This window comes from Phyllobates terribilis, unplaced genomic scaffold (assembly GCF_046119375.1).
Source record: "Phyllobates terribilis strain yellow unplaced genomic scaffold, ASM4611937v1 Scaffold_4__5_contigs__length_816908805, whole genome shotgun sequence".
In the NCBI taxonomy this organism is placed as follows: domain Eukaryota; kingdom Metazoa; phylum Chordata; class Amphibia; order Anura; family Dendrobatidae; genus Phyllobates; species Phyllobates terribilis.
Window position 1 is genome coordinate 229,878,421 of NW_027362764.1, and position 20,150 is coordinate 229,898,570.

Here is a 20,150-nt window from a genome sequence, read left to right on the forward strand (position 1 = left end):
CTTTTTTACATAAAAAAAACACAGTAATAGTGTCTCCCTGACTGTCCAGACACAAATATATCTGTTTAAAAGATTCTGGTGTAGGCCAGAGAAATAGAACTGTGGTTTTCCTCTTCCACGGTTCTAATCTCCTTTTTATTACCCTTTTTCCATTGATAGTGCAAGTGTAAGCTATTTTGCTTCATTTACAATGAGCAAGGCGCGTGGCAGGGGACATGGAACTGGACATTCTGGTGATGGTGCGTGTAGAGGACGGGCCGTGGCCAAGGTGAAAATGTGCCACAACCAACAGCCACATCTTCTTGCTCCCACTTCTTGACCGAATTACTAGGGAAGCACACTACAACACCAGTATTGCGAACTGATCAGTGTGAACAGGTTATTAATTGGATAGCAGATAATACTTCCAGTTACCTGGGCACCACCTCTGGTCTGTCTTCCACATGGTCAAATCTTAGTAGCCGTGAGTCTCGACCGCATACTCCTCCTCACCCTGATGGCCCACCATGCCGAGTGTCGTCAGACAGCAACTGGTCCCACAGTTGGACACTCTGAAGAGCTGTTCACTGGTCCATTTCCATATTTGTGCCCCTCGCCTGCTCCGCTTGAAGTGGTGGAACAGGAGATCCCATGTAGCGATGCCCAAATATTTGAACAGCCATGGCCAGAGGAAGTCGACGCTGGCAATTTGTCACAAGAGGTGGACGATGACGAGACACAATTGCCACGAAATGAGGAGGAGGATCGTGGTGCGCAAGTGGAAGAGGAGGAGGTGGTGGATGATCTAGTAACTGACCCAACGTGGCAGGAGGACACGCAGAGCGAGGCCAGCAGCACACAGGGGGAGGGAGGCAAAGTACCCCAACAGGCAAGAAGAAGCAGTGTGGTGGCCGCACACAGAAGGCGGGCAACAGTTCCCCGTAACACCAACACGAGGGACGTTGCCAGTACAACCGGTAGGTCCCTCCAGAGTCTGGAATTTTTTTAAAGACTCTGCTGATAACCCCAAAAAGGCCATTTGTACCACCTGCCATGCCAGCATCAGCAGGGATGACAAAACTACCAGCCTGACCACCACCAGCATGATCAGGCACATGTCAGCAAAGCACCCGGCTTTGTGGGGTGAACCCCAGGGTCCACGACCAGTGTCAGCGGGTGTCAACACTGCTTCTTCCGCTGTTGTGCGTGTAAGAGAACCCCCTGTTGTGTGTGCAAGGCAATCCCCTGTCCATACTGCATGCAAAGATGCCTCCTCCTCTCAGTCTTCACTTGTTATGGCAGTTTCTCAAGAAACAGCATCAACGTCCACGTCCCACCGCAGCGTTCAATTGTCCATATCCCAAACCTTTGAACGAAAGCGCAAATTCGCAGCCAACGCCCCACAGGCCACAGTCCTAAATTCGCACATTTCACGACTGCTTGCGTTGGAAATGCTGCCTTTTAGGCCGGTGGAGACGGAATGCTTCCGCAACCTTATGGCAGTGGCCGTCCCTCGGTACTCGGTCCCTAGCCGACACTATTTTGCCTGGTGTGCCATCCCCGCACTACACAAGCACGTGTCCCAAAACATCTGCCGTACCCTCAACAACGCAGTTACTGGGAGAGTCCATCTCACAACGGACACGTGGACAAGTGCTTGTGGCCAGGGACGGTACATCTCCCTGACGGCACACTGGGTAAACATAGTGGAAGCCGGGACCCAGTCAGACCTTGGGACGGAACACATGCTCCCCACACCGAGGATTGCGGGCCCTATGTCAGTCAGCTGCCCCCACAGTGTACAGCTCCTGCGCATCATCCTCCTCATGTTCAGCCTCCATCTCAGATATCACCACATCAGTTACAAGCTGGAAGCACTGCAGTACTGCCTCAGCCAAGCGGCAACAGGCTGTGCTGAAACTCATAAACTTAGGTGATAAACATCACACTGCTTGTGAGTTGTGGACAGCTGTGAAAGAGCAGGCAGATCTGTGGCTGAGACCGCAGTACCTACATCCAGGCATGGTCGTGTGTGACAATGGCCGTAACCTGGTGGCGGCTCTGAGGCGAGGCGAGATCACACACGTACCATGCCTGGCTCATGTGCTTAACCTTGTGGTTCAGCGGTTTCTTAAATCATACCCCGAGTTGCCAGATCTGCTCGTCAAAGTACACCGCCTGACAGCTCATTTTCGGAAGTCGGTTACAGCTTCCGCCGCCCTTGCTGCGTTGCAGCAGCGTTTGCAGCTTCCGGCACACCGACTGGTGTGTGATGTCCCCACACGTTGGAACTCTACCCTCCACATGTTCCAAAGGATTTGTGAGCAGAAGAGAGCAGTTGTGGAGTACCAGCTGCAACAAGGCCGTCGATATTCAGGTCAGACTCCACACATAAGACCTCAGGAGTAGACCTGGATGTCTGACATATGTACCATCCTGACAAACTTTGAGGAGTCCACCAAGATGGTGAGTGGCGATGACGCCATCATTAGCGTCAGCATCCCACTTGTCTGTCTTTTGCAACGCTCTCTGCCTAGACTTAAAGAGGAGGCATTGCAGCCAGAGTATGATGAGATGGATCAAGAAGCCGTAATGGGCTATTACACACAGCCCAGCCTCATCTCATCCCAATGTGCATCGGGGGACAATGAGGGAGAGGAGGAGGAGGAGGCGGAGGAAGAACAGGAGCTGGTATCATGCGCTATAGACGGTAGTACCTGTACAACTGTCATACTGTCAGTTCAGTGTGGGTGGCCTGAGGACAGTGGGGAGGGGGAGGAGGAGGAGGAGAGCATGGTCAGTCGTCATCTTGGTGAGCACACGGAAGTCTTGCCCGTTACCAGTCTGGCACGCATGGCTGACTTTATGTTACGCTGCCTTAACCGTGACCCTCGCGTTGTCAAAATGTTGGGTGACAGTCATTACTGGTTGGTGACACTTTTAGACCCCCGCTACACGGAGAACTTTCACTCTCTTATTCCTGAGGTGGAGAGGTCTACAAAAATGGGGCAGTACCAGAAGGCCCTTGCTGCAGAACTGTTAAAAAAATTCCCATCTGAACAAGCTAGTGGCAGAGGTCACAGTTCATTGACCAACCAAGGCGTACAGGCAAGAGAGACGCAACTCCAATCCAGCAGAGGCAGGGGAACACTGTCAACATTCTGGGACAGTTTTCTGAGACCCGCCCAGCTTACAGGCCCTGAGGCGCGGGGTACTCTCACAAGGAGTGGAAAGTTTCAAAAGATGGTGAGGGAGTACCTTGCTGACCGTACCAGCGTCCTCCTTGATTCCTCTGTGCCTTTTAATTATCGGGTATCCAAGCTGGACACTTGGAATGAACTCGCTCTGTACGCCCTGGAGGTCCTGGCCTGCTCTGCCGCTGGCGTGTTATCCGAGCGTGTTTTTAGTGCCGCTGGGGGAATTATAACTGATAAGCGCACTCGCCTGTCAACTAACAATGCTGACAAGCTGACTCTTATCAAAATGAACAAGGGCTGGATTGGGCCAGACTTCTCATCACCACTAAATGACAGCAGAGTAACATAAAGTCAAATCCACTGTGTTCTTTCAGGAGGTGTATTCCCATGCACCGCTTCACACCCACACATGGGTATATGCTTCCTCATTTCGGCTGTTTTTTGCTCTTCTCCTTATCCTCAGCCTCCACCACCACTATACCACCAGAGTGACCTTGGTCCTTGTTGCCAGTATTGCAAGTTCCTCCGTCCTAATTTTTGGCAGCTTTTGCTTGGAAGGCATAGGCAAAGACTATGGGAGACCCACTCCCCAATAATGGGAATAATGTTTTTAATATGCTGTACTGCATGGCTCTTGTAAGGGGCATTGCAAGTTCCTCTTTCCTAATTTTTGGCAGCTTTTGCTTAGAAGGCATAGGCAAAGACTATGGGAGACCCACTCCCCAATAATGGGAATAATGTTTTTAGTATGCTGTACTGCATGGCTCTTGTAAGGGGCATTGCAAGTTCCTCCTTCCTAATTTTTGGCAGCTTTTGCTTCGAAGGCATAGACAAAGACTATGGAGGACCCACTCCCCGATAATGAGAATGCGTTTAATATGCTGTACTGCATGGCTCTTGTAAGGGGCATTGCAAGTTCCTCCTTCCTAATTTTTGGCAGCTTTTTCTTGGAAGGCATAGGCAAAGACTATGGGATACCCACTCCCCAATAATGGGAATAATGTTTTTAATATGCTGTACTACATGGCTCTTGTAAGGGGCATTAAAATCGTCTTGTTAAGCTACTGTGACCTCCATCACTCTTCCAAGGGGCATTAAAACAGTCTTGTTAAGCTACCGCGACCTCCACCACTTTTCCAAGGGGCATTAAAATTGTCTTGTTAAGCTACTGCGACCTTCACCACTTTTCCAAGGGGCATTAAAACCGACTTGGCAAGCTACTGCGACCTCCACCACTTTTCCAAATGGCATTAAAACCGTCTTGTTAAACCACTCTGAACTCCACAGCTCTTCCAAGGGGCATTGAAATGTTTTTAATTACCTCTAACCTCCACGACTCTTCCAACAGACATTGCATTTCCTCTTAATTTTAGTCAGCTTTTGCTTTTCAATGCGTAGGCGAACACTAAGGGAGACTCACTCCCCAATAATGGGTAGAAGGTTTTAAGTACGCTGTAATCCACATCTGTTTCAAGGGGCATTGCAGTTCCTCATAATTTTTGGAAAGCCTTCCATTCACTGCTTAGGCCAATAGTGTACAGGAGACCCAGTTGCTATAAATGGAAAAAACAGTTTAGTTAAGGCCCTCTGACCTCCATGTCACTTCCAAGGGGCATTGGAGTGCCTCGAAATTTTTGTTAGGCATTGCACTCACTGTATGCCTTATAACTGTGTAGCCAAACCGCTCCTTTTGGTTCAGAAACATATCCTACAAGACATGTGTGGTTGACTGGCCTGATATTGATGTGAATGGTCCCTGTTCCTCCTGCTCTTTCTCCTTTGCCACCACCTCATCCATCATTCATCACCTGCAGCTTTGTTTTAACGGGAGTCATAGAACTGGGATAGTAGCAGCAATCCTCGGAGGAGGTAGGATATGCTCCAAAACACTGACCACCTCAGGCCTAGCCACTACTACATACATGCGCTTGCATTCCAAGGAACAGAAAGCTAAGGAGATGGATGGTCTCATGATCATGAATAATTTACTCGTTGTGTAGGAGGCCGACCACTGCTGCTGTCTACCTTCTGAACTTTGTGTTGAAGCCTGATTGACCCAGGACCCGCAGTCCTCTATATCTGGAAGACGTGTTGCATCCCAGTGTCCAACTGTGTCCCGGCTTCCACAATATTAGCCCAGTGTGAAGGCACCAGTGAGATGGACCATCCCTGTCCACATTCACTTGTCCACGTGTTTGTGGTTAGGCTGTCCTTCAAATAGGGGCGGCTGGGGACCATTTATGGACACCCGGCCACCCCATGGCGGCTGGGGACCAAGCGTGGACACCTGGCCGCCGGGCGGCTGGGGACCGAGTATGGATACCAGGCCACCGACGCAGCCATGACGTGGTCGCCAGATTCCGCCTCCACATGCCTAAAAGGCCCAATTTCAAGTGCAAGCTAGCTAGCAGTATGGTATTGCAGCCTGGGGGTGGGTGGGTGGCAGGCTGCACCCTTGCGCTTGCATTCCAAGAAAACAAAGCAGATGCTAACTTCTATCATCATCATGCTCCTCACCTTGGCCTTCTCAACTCCCCTGATGGAGAAGCCAGGGCCCACCGGAGGAGTCTGGTTGTCTGGTGGGCTCGGCCAATGCTGCCCTAAAGCAGGCCAGGCTAAGAAAAGTGTGGGGAAAATTACCGGGACAAATAGGGGTGGCTGGGGACCATTTATGGACACCCGGCCGCCCCCTGGCGGCTGGAGACCAAGCGTGGACACCCGGCCCCTGGGCGGCTGGGGACTGAGTATGGATACCAGGCCGCCGACGCAGTCATGACATGGTGGCCAGATTCCGCCTCCACATACCTAAAAGGCCCAATTTCAAGTGCAAGCAAGCTAGCAGTATGGTATTGTAGCCTGGGGGTGGGTGGGTGGCAGGCTGCATACTTGTGCTTGCATTGCAAGGAATGGGGGAAGTACAATTGAACACTGCCCTGCGACAAGGACTTGCAAGTCTAATGCGGCAAGAATCACTTCTGATGGGCACACTTTTAGGCTGTGACCTGGGTGTCAGAGATGCTTCCAGGGGTCTTCCCCATGCTGTTCCCATGTCTTCTCAGCACTGTATGCATGTGTCACACAGCACATGGGCAGATAAGGTTGTAAAATGTTAAAATGACATTTCCCGGTGAATGCATTTGTCACGGTTGAAAGCAATACAAAAGTGCATAAAAAATGCTACTTGTGAACATAGCCCAAGGTGTGGAGGAGTATTTTTGTTTTTGGTTATTTATTTTACCTTATACACAAGTCTTTACACTGGAAAGGATGTTCCTTAACATATTTCACAGGAAAGCACTTTCAGTTTAGTTTTTGAACGTTTTATTGTGAGCCCGTAAAAGTGACTTAATACCTCTGACCACGTTGTTGACAGCAGTGACCTGGTAGTCAGAAATGCTTCCTGGGGTGATTCCTATGCTGTCCCCATGTCATTTGAGCACTGTGACTATTGTTTTGGGCATTTTTTAGGCTTTCTACAGACTGCCAGGGGTGCTGCCGCAAAAATGCTCGGGTCTCCCATAGACTAACATTGGGCTCGTTGCTTGGGTCGAGTATCATGGTGAGCTCGGCCCGAGCTTCGAGCATCCGAGCATTTTAGTGCTCGCTCAACACTAGTAATGATACTAATATTAGCAAATACCTCCAATTAGACATATAGTATAGTTCTTCTGATCCGCTCTGTCGCTTACTCCATGTGCAGGGCATTGCAGTAGCTTAGGGATCCATGGTTATGACCAGTCATATAGTGACAGCTATTAGTGGTTGTAACCGTGGATACCTAAGCTACTGTATTGCCCTGCACATGGGGTTAGCGATATAGTAAATGAGAATAGCTATACTACATTTCTAATTGGAGGTATTTGCTAATATTATTATTACACCTATTACATATTGGTATAGCATCTTGGAGATGGGATTACCCCTTTAATGATACGTGGTTGCCTATTAAGAGCGGATAGATTTTCCATTAAAATCAATAGAGTGCTTACTTTGTGCTTGTTATTGCCATAAGCATCAATGGAGAGCCATTGACAAGTACAGCTACCCTCTCTATAGCTTTAAATACGTTAAAATTTCTCCGTGGTTAGCATTGTAGCCCTGCAACACTGGGGTCCTGGGTTCAAACCCAAACAATGACAGCGTTTGCAAGGAGTTTGTATGTTCTCCCCGTTTTTGCGTAGGTTTCCTCCCACACTCCAAAAACATACTGATTGGGGCTCACAATCTAAATTCCCTATGGCGACATTGATGATAAAGTCTGTAAAACACTGCTGAATTTCATGGCATCATATTAGTGAGTACAATAAAGAAAAAAAAAAGGACACTTTGAGCGGGTGAACAGTATGCCTACCCATTACTCACAAAATGTAAATGTACCAGGGGTGTGACCCACACCTATCTGTAAACCTGTGGATATACCATAGATGTGTATGATGGCATACACTCTTAACTGCTATGATATTGAAGGTTGATTACAGTGACATGGTCTAGTTGACTACTCTGCCAACCTTTTTGTATTCAGGATAAAAGGACATGTGTAAGCAAAGCATTGGCACATTTTGGGAAATATATTCTTCCTGTTTAACATATGTAAAAGGGTTAAGGTCATGTTTTCTAATGTTTATATTTATTTTACTAATAACTTTGATAAAAGCATAAAAAAAAATCAACTGGTTTCCTTTTTTTCAGAACCAAATTAAATCTGTGGATACTGGTGAGACTAATTTGGAAGGAGCAGTGGGTAAGTGCATCTCAGGGCAATCCACAACATGAAAGAATTACTAAAACAAAGGTTAATTGAGACTCCAAGAGTCCTACAACACAACAATGTCTTTTTTTTGTGTGACCAGGTCAGGCTGCGTCCGATGAACTGATCAGGACAGCTCTGTCAGCGTTTGAAGCTGTGACACAGCATCCCGTCTTGTTGACACTTCACCACTCCCCAGTAAGTCTTGGCAGCACTTGAATCAATATTTTCCTACAAGTTGGAGCGATTCCCAATATCCTTCCAAACAATCGTTAGCTTTTAGGGTCATGCCTAAAGCTATTTAAGCAGTGAAGCATTAACAGCTTTCATATCTTATCTGTAATATTTTCATTCCTTTACTGCATGTCATGTTATTCACAGGTGACCCAGAACATGTCGTAACTTAAATCATATTGCATGTTATTTTAGGTTGTCAAAAAGGAATTGTCAATAGAAATTGTTTTTGAGAAAACAAAGTATTTTAAAAATTGTTTTGTATTCAAGCAGTTTTACATCCTTTAGCTCAGTACCTTTTGGATAGTGTCTAGTAGCTATTTAAAATATTAAAGGGGTTGTCCATGTTTGTGTTAAAAGGGATGTTCAGAACTCGGACAACCCTCATTCTTTTTACCTATTGTGTTGCAAATATATTTAAAGAAAGGTTGTAATATAATCCAATTTGTGTGTGATGCATCAGCATTAAATGGCCTAAATTGGTGAAGTGAGAAAAATACAGGCATAAATTAAATTTATAGGATCAAATAACTAAAAATTGGCATGTGCATATGTATTCACCCCTTTTGCTATGAAGCTCTTAAACATTTCTGGTGCAAGCAATTACCTTCATAAAGAAGTCCACCTGTGTGCAATCTAAGTGTCACATGGTCCATCAGTATATACACTTTACCTTTTCTGAAAGTCCACAGAGACTGCAACACCATTAAGCAAGAGGCACCACTAACCAAACAACACCATGAAGACCAAGGAGGTCTCCAAACAAGTCAGGGACAAAGTTGTTGAGAAGTACAGTAGTGTTCAAAAATATGAGTTAAGCACACAATATTTATACTAGTTTTTTTCCCCATGCATTGGGAACATTGCACACTGTTTTCTAATTCAAAAGAGAAAATGTATATTATTTTTAACTACCATATATACTCGCTTATAAGCCGACCCGAATATAAGCCGAGGCACCTAATTTTGCCACAAAAAACTGGGAAAACTTATTGACTCGAGTATAAGCTGAGGGTGGAAAATGCAGCAGCTACAGGTAAATTTCCCCATCCTGGTATGCATTGCCCACTCATCACCAATCCTGGTATGCATTGTCCCCTCATCCCCAATCCTGGTATGGATGGCCCCCTTCATCCCCAATCCTGGTATGCATGGCCCCCTTCATCCCCAATCCTGGTATGCATGGCCCCCTTCATCCCCAATCCTGGTATGCATGGTCCCCTTCATCCCCAATCCTGGTGTGCATGGCCCCCTTCATCCCCAATCCTGGTATGCATGGCCCCCTTCATCCCCAATCCTGGTATGCATGGCCCCCTTATCCCCAATCCCTGGTATGCATGGCCCACTTCATCCCCAATACTGGTATGCATGGCCCACTTCATCCCCAATACTGGTATGCATGGCCCCCTTCATCCCCAATGCTGGTATTCATGGCCCCCTTCATTCCCAATCCTGGTATGCATGGCCCTCTTCATCCTCAATCCTGGTATGCATGGCCCCCTTCATCCCCAATCCTGGTATGCATGGCCCCTTTCATCCCCAATCCTGGTATGCATGGCCCCTTTCATCCCCAATCCTGGTATGCATGGCCCCTTCATCCCCAATCATGGTATGCATGGCCTCCCTTTCCTGGTATACATGGACCCCCATCACTGCACACATGAAAAAAAATAAACACTTCTACTCACCTTTCTTTCCTCTGCTCTAGCGCTGCTTCCTGTTCTGCCAGCAGCTGATCTCAGCATCTGAGCAGCGCATGACGTCACTGCCGTGCCACCTCAGACGCTGAGGTGAGCTGAGGGGATATTCACTTCTCTCCACACCAGGACTATGGGTATAGACAAGAGTGAATAGTCATTTTCTGTAATAGCGCACACTGTAGCCTCAGCCGCCGGCTTCCTGCTGCGGCTCAGCTATCCTCTGTGCCCACTACTAAAGAAAATGAATATTCACTCTTCTCGACTTCTATGGGCGTGGAGAAGGTGAATATTCATTTTCTTTAGCAGCGGGCACACGAGGTAGCTGCAACAGCCAGTTCCTGCCTGTGCCCTGCTCCTCCGCCCCTGAACCGTCCCCCCATAGCCGGTATATATTATATAAAAACGTATATATGAGTATATACCCGAGTATAAGCAGAAGGAAACTTTTTCAGCATAAAAAAAATGTGTCCCACAATTTTTTGGTATTTGTTGGCTTTGCCTCAGAAACAGCATTTTTTATGTCTCCCCACAAGTGTTCTATCGGATTAAGGTCCTTGATTGGGCTGTCCTCTCCATAATCTCAATTTCGTTGGACTGGAATCAAGATTATGCTCGTTTACTGGTGTGTATAGGGTCGTTGTCTTGTTGAAACAACCATTTCAAGGGCATATCCTCTTCAGCGTAAGGCAGCATGACCTCTTCAAGTATTTTAATATATGCAGACTGGTCCATGATCCCTGGTATGCGTAAATAGGTCTGGCACCATAGTAAGAGAAACATGCCCATATCATGATGCTTGCACCACCATGCTTTACTGTCCTCAGAGTGTACTGTGGCTTGAATGCAGTGTTTGGGGGTCGTCTGCCAAGTGTCTGCAGCAAATAGAACAATTTTACCTTCATCAGTCCACAAATTGTTTCTCCATTTCTCTTTAGGCCAGTTGATGTTTTCTTTGACAAATTGTATCCATATCAGTACATGTTTTGTTTTTTATTTTTTTTAACCACTTCGCGCCAGAGCCTGTTTTTGCCTTCGTGACCAGGCCAATTTTTTCAATTCTGACCATTGTCACTTTATGAAGTAATTACTCTGGAACGCTTCAACGTATTCCCCTGATTCTGAGACTGTTTTTTCGTGACATATTGTACTTCATGATAGTGGTAAAATTTCTTCGATATAACTTGTGTTTATTTGTGAAAAAATCGGAAATTTGGCGAAAATTTTGAAAATTTTGCAATTTTCAAACTTTGAATTTTCATGCCCTTAAATCAGAGAGATATGTCACACAAAATAGTTAATAAATAACATTTCCCACATGTCTACTTTACATCAGCACAATTTTGGAACCAAATTTTTTTTTTGTTAGGGAGCTATAAGGGTTAAAAGTTGACCAGCGATTTCTCATTTTTCCAACAAAATTTACAAAAACATTTTTTTAGGGACCACATCATATTTGAAGTCACTTTGAGGGGTCTTTATGACAGAAAATACCCAAAAGTGACACCATTCTAAAAACTGCACCCCTCAAGGTGCTCAAAACCACATTCAAGAACTTTATTAACCCTTCAGGTGCTTCACAGGAATTTTTGGAATGTGGAAGAAAAAAATTAACATTTAACTTTTTTCACAAAAATGTTACTTTAGACCCAATTTTTTTTATTTTCACAGGGGTAACATGAAAAAATGGACCCCAAATTTTTTTGAGCGATTTCTCTTGAGCGTGCTGATACCCCATATGTGAGGGAAAACCACTGTTTGGGCGCACGGCAGGGTTCGGAAGGGAAGGAGCGCCATTAGACTTTTTGAATGTAAAATTTGTCTGAATAATTAGCAGACGCTATGTTGCGTTTGGAGAGCTCCTGATGTGCCTAAACAGTGGAAACCCCCCACAAGTGACACCATTTTGGAAACTAGACCCCTTAGTGAACTTATCTATATGTGTGGTGAGCACCTTGAACCCCAAGGTGCTTCACAGAAGTTTATAATATTGAGCTGTAAAAATAAAATTTTCACATTTTTCCCACAAAACCGTTTTTCATCCCTTAATTTTGCATTATCATAAGGGTAATAGGATAAATTGCACCATGAAATTTGTTATGCAATTTCTCCTGAACACGCTGATACCCCATATGTGGAGGCAAATTACTGTTTGGGCACATGGCAGGGTTTGAAAGGGAAGGAGCGCCATTTGACTTTTTGAATGTAAAATTTGTTTGAATAATTAGCGGACGCCATGTCACATTTGGGGAGCCCCTAATGTGCCTAAACAGTGGAAACCCCCCACAAGTGCCACCATTTTGGAAACTAGACCCCTTAGGGAACTTATCTAGATGTGTGGTGAGCACCTTGCACCCCCAGCTGCTTCACAGAAGTTTATAATATTGAGCCGTAAAAATAAAATTTTCACATTTTTCCCTCAAAAAATGTTTTTCATTCCCTAATTTTGTATTATCATAAGGGTAACAGGATAAATTGCACCATGAAATTTGTTGTGCAATTTCTCCTGAACACGCCGATACCCCATATGTGGAGGCAAATTACTGTTTGGTGACATGGCAGGGTTTGAAAGGGAAGGAGCGCCATTTGACTTTTTGAATGTAAAATTTGTTTGAATAATTAGCGGACGCCATGTCACATTTGGCGAGCCCCTAATGTGCCTAAACAGTGGTAACCACCACAAGTGCCACCATTTTGGAAACTAGACCCCTTAGGGAACTTATCTAGATGTGTGGTGAGCACCTTGCACCCCCAGCTGCTTCACAGAAGTTTATAATATTGAGCCGTAAAAATAAAATTTTCACATTTTTCCCATAAAAAATGTTTTTCATTCCCTAATTTTGCATTATCATAAGGGTAACAGGATAAATTGCACCATGAAATTTGTTGTACAATTTCTCCTGAGTACGCCGATACCCCATATGTGGGGGAAAACCACTGCTTTGGTGTACGGCAGGGTTCGGAAGAGAAAGGAGCGCTATGTTGGCTGGGATAGGCAGCAGACACCATGTCACATTTGAAGAGTCGCTGACATGCCAAAACAGCAGAAACCCCCACAATTGACCCCATTTTGTAAACTACACCTCTCAAGGAATTCATCTAGGGAAGTAGTGAGCATTTTTTAATTTTTAAATTTATACCATTGGGCAGTGAAAAAAGCATAATTATATTTTTACCACAAAAAAATGTTTTACCCTCAGATTTTACATTTTCACAAAGGGCAATGGGTAAAAATGGTGCCGAAATGTGTCACACAATTTCTTCTAAAAGTGTTAATACCCCATATGTGGCTGTATCGTACCACTTAGCCATACGGTGATATTTGAGGGGGAAGGAGTGCTATTTGACAATTGGAGAACAAATTATTGTAGAATAGGCATTTGGATTTGGGAGCACAAAATTTTCTGAATTTCTTTCGGGGAGCAAGGACCATTTTGCTTTTCCAGAGCCTTTCTGCTACCAGTAACTTGGAAGTCCCTTATATTTTTAACAGATGACGGACCTGAGTGGGGACTAGCTTTTTTTGAGGACTGAGTTGAAGCTTTTATTGGGAACATTTTACGTAACATTTATCCGGCGCTCTAGGCTGAGCACTTACATCGGGGTTTCCATCTAAATTTCCAAGTGATGTAATTCAGATGAAACCCCTGCGGGATCCATTCACTGTAATGAGGCAGCAGAGTTACTCTGGACTCCGTCTGGCCTCTGTTTAGTGGTGTCCTTTTTTTCAGAAGTGCACAAAACTGTGGCCAACCGCACTTTTATGCACGCCTAAAACAAATGACACCGTGGGATCCCAGGCTAAACGGCGTCCACAGTGGCCTATATCTGCCTCATTACAGGGAATCTTCCATCATGGGTTCTGGCTGAATCACGTATTTCAGAGATTTACACGGAAACTCTGGTGTAAGTGCTCAGCGCAGAGCACAGGATAAATGTGAGCAGAGCCTTACTGGGATCTTTGGGAGACATAATAAACAAATCAGTAGCAGGTGAATAATATTTGTTTTATTTATTTTTTATGCCGTTCCTAGTGTGATATAACTGATTAGATTACTTTATTCTTCGGGTCGGTGCGATTACAGAGATACCAGATTTATATCGGGATTTTATGACTGACAGCTGTCACACACTAAAATACGCTTTTTTTGCAAAATCTAGTTTTTGCATCACCATATTTTGAGAGCTATAATTTTTCCATATTTCGGCCGATAGAGTCATGTGACGGCTTGTTTTTTGCGGGACGAGTTGACATTTTTATTGGAACCATTTTTGGGTACGTGACATTTTTTGATCGCTTTCTATTCCGTTTTTTGGGAGGTAAAGTTAACAAAAACAAACACTTCAGGAATTGTTTTTTGAGGTTTTTTTTATGCCGTTCTGCGTGTGGTAAAAGTGATCAGGCAGCGTTATTCTTCGGGTCAGTACGTTTACAGCGATACTACACTTACTGTATTTTTTTTATGTTTTGGCGCTTTTACACAATAAAACAATTTATAGAAAAAAAAATATTTTTTTGCATTGCTTTATTCTGAGCGCTATAACTTTTTTATTTTTCGGCTGATGGAGCTGTATGGCGTCTTTTATTTGCGGAACAAGATGAAGTTTTCAGTGGTACCATTTTTATTTCTATTCTGCTTTTTGATCGCATTTTTTTCCACTTTTTGTTTGGCGATATGATGAAAAAGCATATTTTTTTGCTCCGTTTTTTATTTATTTTTATTACGGTGTGCACAGAAGGAGTTACATTACATGAGATCAGTGATCAGAAAAATAAAAATTAATGTCCCATACAGGGACTAAGTAAAAATGTAAAAAAAAGTAAAAAAAAAGTTTTTAAACTGTTAAAAAAAAATCACAAAATAAATAAAAATAAATAAATAAAATATTAAACCAATAAAGCCGTATATTTTTACAAAACCAAAAAAGGTACACATATTTGGTATCGCCACGTCCGAAACAAACCGAGCTATAAAACTGTCACACTAATTAACTCCTTCTGTGCACACCGTAATAAAAATAAATAAAAAACGGAGCAAAAAAATATGCTTTTTCATCATATCACCAAACAAAAAGTGGAAAAAAATGCGATCAAAAAACAAAATAGAAATAAAAATGGTACCGCTGAAAACGTCATCTTGTTCCGCAAAAAAAAAGCCGCCATACGGCTCCATCAGCCGAAAAATAAAAAAGTTATAGCGCTCAGAATAAAGCAATGCAAAAAAAAATATTTTTTTCTATAAAATTGTTTTATTGTGTAAAAGCGCCAAAACATAAAAAAAAAATACAGTAAGTGTAGTATCGCTGTAAACGTACTGACCTGAAGAATAACGCTGCCTGATCACTTTTACCACACGCGGAACGGCATAAAAAAAAAACCTCAAAAAACAATTCCTGAATTGTTTGTTTTTGTTAATTTTACCTCCCAAAAAACGGAATAGAAAGCGATCAAAAAATGTCACGTACCCAAAAATGGTACCAATAAAAATGTCAACTCGTCCCGCAAAAAACAAGCCATCACATAACTCTTTCGGCCGAAATATGGAAAAATTATAGCTCTCAAAATATGGTGATGCAAAAACTAGATTTTGCAAAAAAAAGCGTCTTTTGGTGTGTGACAGCTGTCAGTCATAAAAACCCGATATAAATCTGGTATCTCTGTAATCGCACCGACCCGAAGAATAAAGTAATCTAATCAGTTATATCACACTAGGAACGGCGTAAAAAATAAATAAAACCAATTCTTCACCTGCTACTGATTTGTTTATTATGTCTCCCAAAGATCGCAGTAAGGCTCTGCTCACATTTATCCTGCGCTCTGCGCTGAGCACTTACACCAGAGTTTCCGTGTAAATCTCAGAAATATGTGATTCAGCCGGAACCCATGACGGAAGATTCCCTGTAATGAGGCAGATATAGGCCACTGTGGATGCCGTCTGGCCTGTGATCCCACGGTGTCATTTGTTTTAGGCGTGCATAAAAGTGCAGTTGGCCACAGTTTTGTGCACTTCTGAAAAAAAGAACACCGCTAAACAGAGGCCAGACGGAGTCCAGAGTAACTCTGCTGCCTCATTACAGTAAATGGATCCGGCAGGGGTTTCATCTGAATTACATCACTTGGAAATTTAGATGGAAACCCCGATGTAAGTGCTCAGCCTAGAGCGCCGGATAAATGTTACGTAAAATGTTCCCAATAAAAGCTTCAACTCAGTCCTCAAAAAAAGCTAGTCCCCACTCAGTTCCGTCATCTGTTAAAAATATAAGGGACTTCCAAGTTACTGGTAGCAGAAAGGCTCAGGCTCTGGAAAAGCGAAATGGCCCTTGCCCCCCAAAAGAAATTCAGAAAATTTTGTGCTCCCAAATCCAAATGCCTATTCTACAATAATTTGTTCTCCAATTGTCAAATAGCACTCCGTCCCCCCCAGATCTCGCCGTATGGCTGAGCGGTACGATACAGCCACACATGGGGTATTGCCACTTTTAGAAGAAATTGTGTGACACATTTCGGCACCATTTTTACCCATTGCCCTGTGTGAAAATGTAAAATCTGAGGGTAAAACATTTTTTTGTGGTAAAAATATAATTTTGCTTTTTTCACTGCCCAATGGTATAAATGTAAAAATTAAAAAATACTCACTACTTCCCTAGATGAATTCCTTGAGAGGTGTAGTTTACAAAATGGGGTCACTTGTGGGGGGTTTCTGCTGTTTCAGCATGTCAGCGACTCTTCAAATGTGACATGGTGTCTGCTGCCTATCCCAGCCAACATAGCGCTCCTTTCTCTTCCGAACCCTGCCGTACACCAAAGCAGTGGTTTCCCCCCACATACAGAGTATCGGCGTACTCAGGAGAAATTGTACAACAAATTTCATGGTGCAATTTATCCTATTACCCTTATGATAATGCAAAATTAAGGGATGAAAAACGTTTTTGTGGGAAAAATGTGAAAATTTTATTTTTACAGCTCAATATTATAATCTTCTGTGAAGCACCTTGGGGTTCAAGGTGCTCACCACACATCTAGATAAGTTCCCTAAGGGGTCTAGTTTCCAAAATGGTGTCACTTGTGGGGGGTTTCCACTGTTTAGGCACATCAGGTGCTCCCCAAATGCAACATGGCGTTCGCTAATTATTCAAGCAAATTTTACATTCAAAAAGTCAAATGGCGCTCCTTCCCTTTCAAATGCTGCCGTGCGCCCAAACAGTGGTTTGCCTCCACATATGGGGTATCAGCGTGTTCAGGAGAAATTGCACAACAAACTTCATGGTGCAATTTTTCCTATTACCCTTATGATAATGCAAAATTAAAGGATGAAAAACGTTTTTGTGGGAAAAATGTGAAAATTTTATTTTTACAGCTCAATATTATAAACTTCTGTGAAGCACCTTGGGGTTCAAGGTGCTCACCACACATCTAGATAAGTTCCCTAAGGGGTCTAGTTTCCAAAATGGTGTCACTTGTGGGGGGTTTCCACTGTTTAGGCACATCAGGGGCTCCCCAAATGCAACATGGTGTCCGCTAATTATTCAAACAAATTTTACATTCAAAAAGTCAAATGGCGCTCCTTCCCTTTCAAACCCTACCGTGCGCCCAAACAGTGGTTTGCCTCCACATATGGGGTATCAGCGTGTTCAGGAGAAATTGCACAACAAATTTCATGGTGAAATTTTTCCTATTACCCTTATGATAATGCAAAATTAAGGGATGAAAAACGTTTTTGTGGGAAAAATGTGAAAATTTTGTTTTTACAGCTCAATATTATAAACTTCTATGAAGCACCTTGGGGTTCAAGGTGCTCACCACACATCTAGATAAGTTCCCTGAGGAGTCTAGTTTCCAAAATGGTGTCACTTGTGGGGGTTTCCGCTGTTTAGGCACATCAGGAGCTCTCCAAACGCAACATGGCGTCTGCTAATTATTCAGACAAATTTTACATTCAAAAAGTCTAATGGCGCTCCTTCCCTTCCAAACCCTGCAGTGCGCCCAAACAGTAGTTTTCCCTCACATATGGGGTATCACCATGCTCAAGAGAAATTGCACAAAAAAATTTGGGGTCCATTTTTTCCTGTTACCCCTGTGAAAATAAAAAAATTGGGTCTAAAGTAACATTTTTGTGAAAAAAGTTAAATGTTCATTTTTTTCTTCCACATTCCAAAAATTCCTGTGAAGCACCTGAAGGGTTAATAAAGTTCTTGAATGTGGTTTTGAGCACCTTGAGGGATGCAGTTTTTAGAATGGTGTCACTTTTGGGTATTTTCTGTCATAAAGACCCCTCAAAGTGACTTCAAATATGATGTGGTCCCTAAAAAAATGTTTTTGTAAATTTTGTTGGAAAAATGAGAAATCGCTGGTCAACTTTTAACCCTTATAGCTCCCTAACAAAAAAAATTTTGGTTCCAAAATTGTGCTGATGTAAAGTAGACATGTGGGAAATGTTATTTATTAACTATTTTGTGTGACATATCTCTCTGATTTAAGGGCATGAAAATTCAAAGTTTGAAAATTGCAAAATTTTCACCAAATTTCCTATTTTTTCACAAATAAACGCAAGTTATATCGAAGAAATTTTACCACTATCATGAAGTGCAATATGTCATGAAAAAACATTCTCAGAATCAGGGGAATACGTTGAAGCGTTCCAGAGTAATTACTTCATAAAGTGACAGTGGTCAGAATTGAAAAAATTGGCCCGGTCACGAAGGCAAAAACAGGCTCTGCTGCGAAGTGGTTAAGGGGGAACTTGTGAATGTTTTGGAGTGGCCAAGTAAAAACCCAGACCTTAATTCAATTGAGAATCTGTGGTCAGCCTTGAAGATTGCTGTTCACCAGAGGAAACCATCTAACTTGAAGTTGCTGGAGCAGTTTTGAGTTGAAGAATGGGCAAAAATCCCAGTGGCAAGATGTGCAAAGCTCATAGAGACTTATCCAAAGGGAACTGCAGCTGTAATTGCTGCAAAAGGAGGCTCTACAGAGTACTGACTTTTTAGAGGGGTGAATACTACTGCACACCGAAGTTTTCAGTTATTTTGTCCTATTTGTGTGCAGCACGGTGGCTCAGGGGTTAGGTCCTGGATTCAAATCCCACCAAGGACAACATCTGCAAGGAGTTTGTATGTTCTCCCCGTGTTTGTGTGGGATTCCTCCGGGTTCTCCGGTTTCCTCCCACGTTCCAAAGACATACTGATAGGGAATGTAAATTGTGAGCCCCAATGGGAACAGTGCCCATAATGTCTGTTAAGTGCTGTGTAATTAAAAGCGCTGTTTAAGTGAGTAATGTTGTTTGCTTCACAATAAAAAGAAAAACAAATGTTCACAATTGTAGGCATGTTCTTTACATGAACTGATTCAAACCCTCAAAAAAACAGTGAAATTCCAGGTTGTGAGGTAGCAAAACAGAATAAGTGCCAAAGGGGGTGAATAATTTTGCATGCCACTGTATATTCTCACTGGTAAAATGAAAATACTCATACTCTCCTCTCTTACTGGTGCTGTTCCAGCGCTTTCGGCACCAGTTTTCCGAGGCTTGTGGCCGCGAATGGGCTGCACTGTTCACACCTTTCCTGAACATCCAAGATTCGCCAGAAGAAAGTGAGAGCCTGATAATGCACACTGATTGGCTGCAGTGCTCACGTGGCATAATAATGTCATGCGAGCCTCGGGAGACTAGATTCTGAAATGACGGGAGATGAGTATAGGTTATTTCTATTTATCAAGGGTTTTACCTAGTAGTGGACAACCCCTTTAAATGCCCAAGTCCCCTGATTAAAATAACAAAAGCTTACACTCATATCCTACAGCAACACTATTCCAGTGATGTGTGCTCCTTGTCAGACATTCGCTCTGATGGAATATCGATGAGCAACAACTGATCGGCAACCGCTGATTGACTGCAGCACTCACTTGACATAACAGTGTCATGAGAGAGACGAGTAGCTGACGCCCGAGGATAAATATAAGCTTTTCTTATTTTATTCAGAGAAGTCTGGCATTTAAGAAGGGTTTATCCAAGTATTGGACAACCTATTTCATGTTTTACAAACTAACAATTAGGGTATGTGCACACGATGCAGAAATGAAGCAGAAAATTTCTGCATCATTTCTGCATCTCCCTGGCAGAAAAAACGCATGCAGATTGTGCATGCGTTTTTCCTGCAGAATACATGCGGATCCACATGCAGATTGACATGCGTTTCCGCATGCAGATTGACAAGCGCTTTCCAGGCGATTTTAGCATCACCTGGAAAGTGCTTGACAACTAGGTCACACTATATAAATCCATGCAAACAGCATGGATT

At 43.4% G+C, this 20,150-nt stretch overlaps 1 protein-coding gene across 7 annotated transcripts in view; it reads left to right on the forward strand.

The window, feature by feature from the left end:
- The window catches only part of ULK4 (unc-51 like kinase 4), a 988,030-nt gene that overhangs the window by 499,300 nt on the left and 468,580 nt on the right, over nt 1-20,150 (forward strand). For all 7 annotated transcript variants that reach the window (XM_073678125.1, XM_073678126.1, XM_073678132.1 and 4 more), the window contains 2 exons: nt 7,866-7,917; nt 8,027-8,121. In XM_073678125.1, the coding sequence (XP_073534226.1) occupies nt 7,866-7,917; nt 8,027-8,121 (147 nt within the window). The remainder of the gene's footprint in view (nt 1-7,865; nt 7,918-8,026; nt 8,122-20,150) is intronic.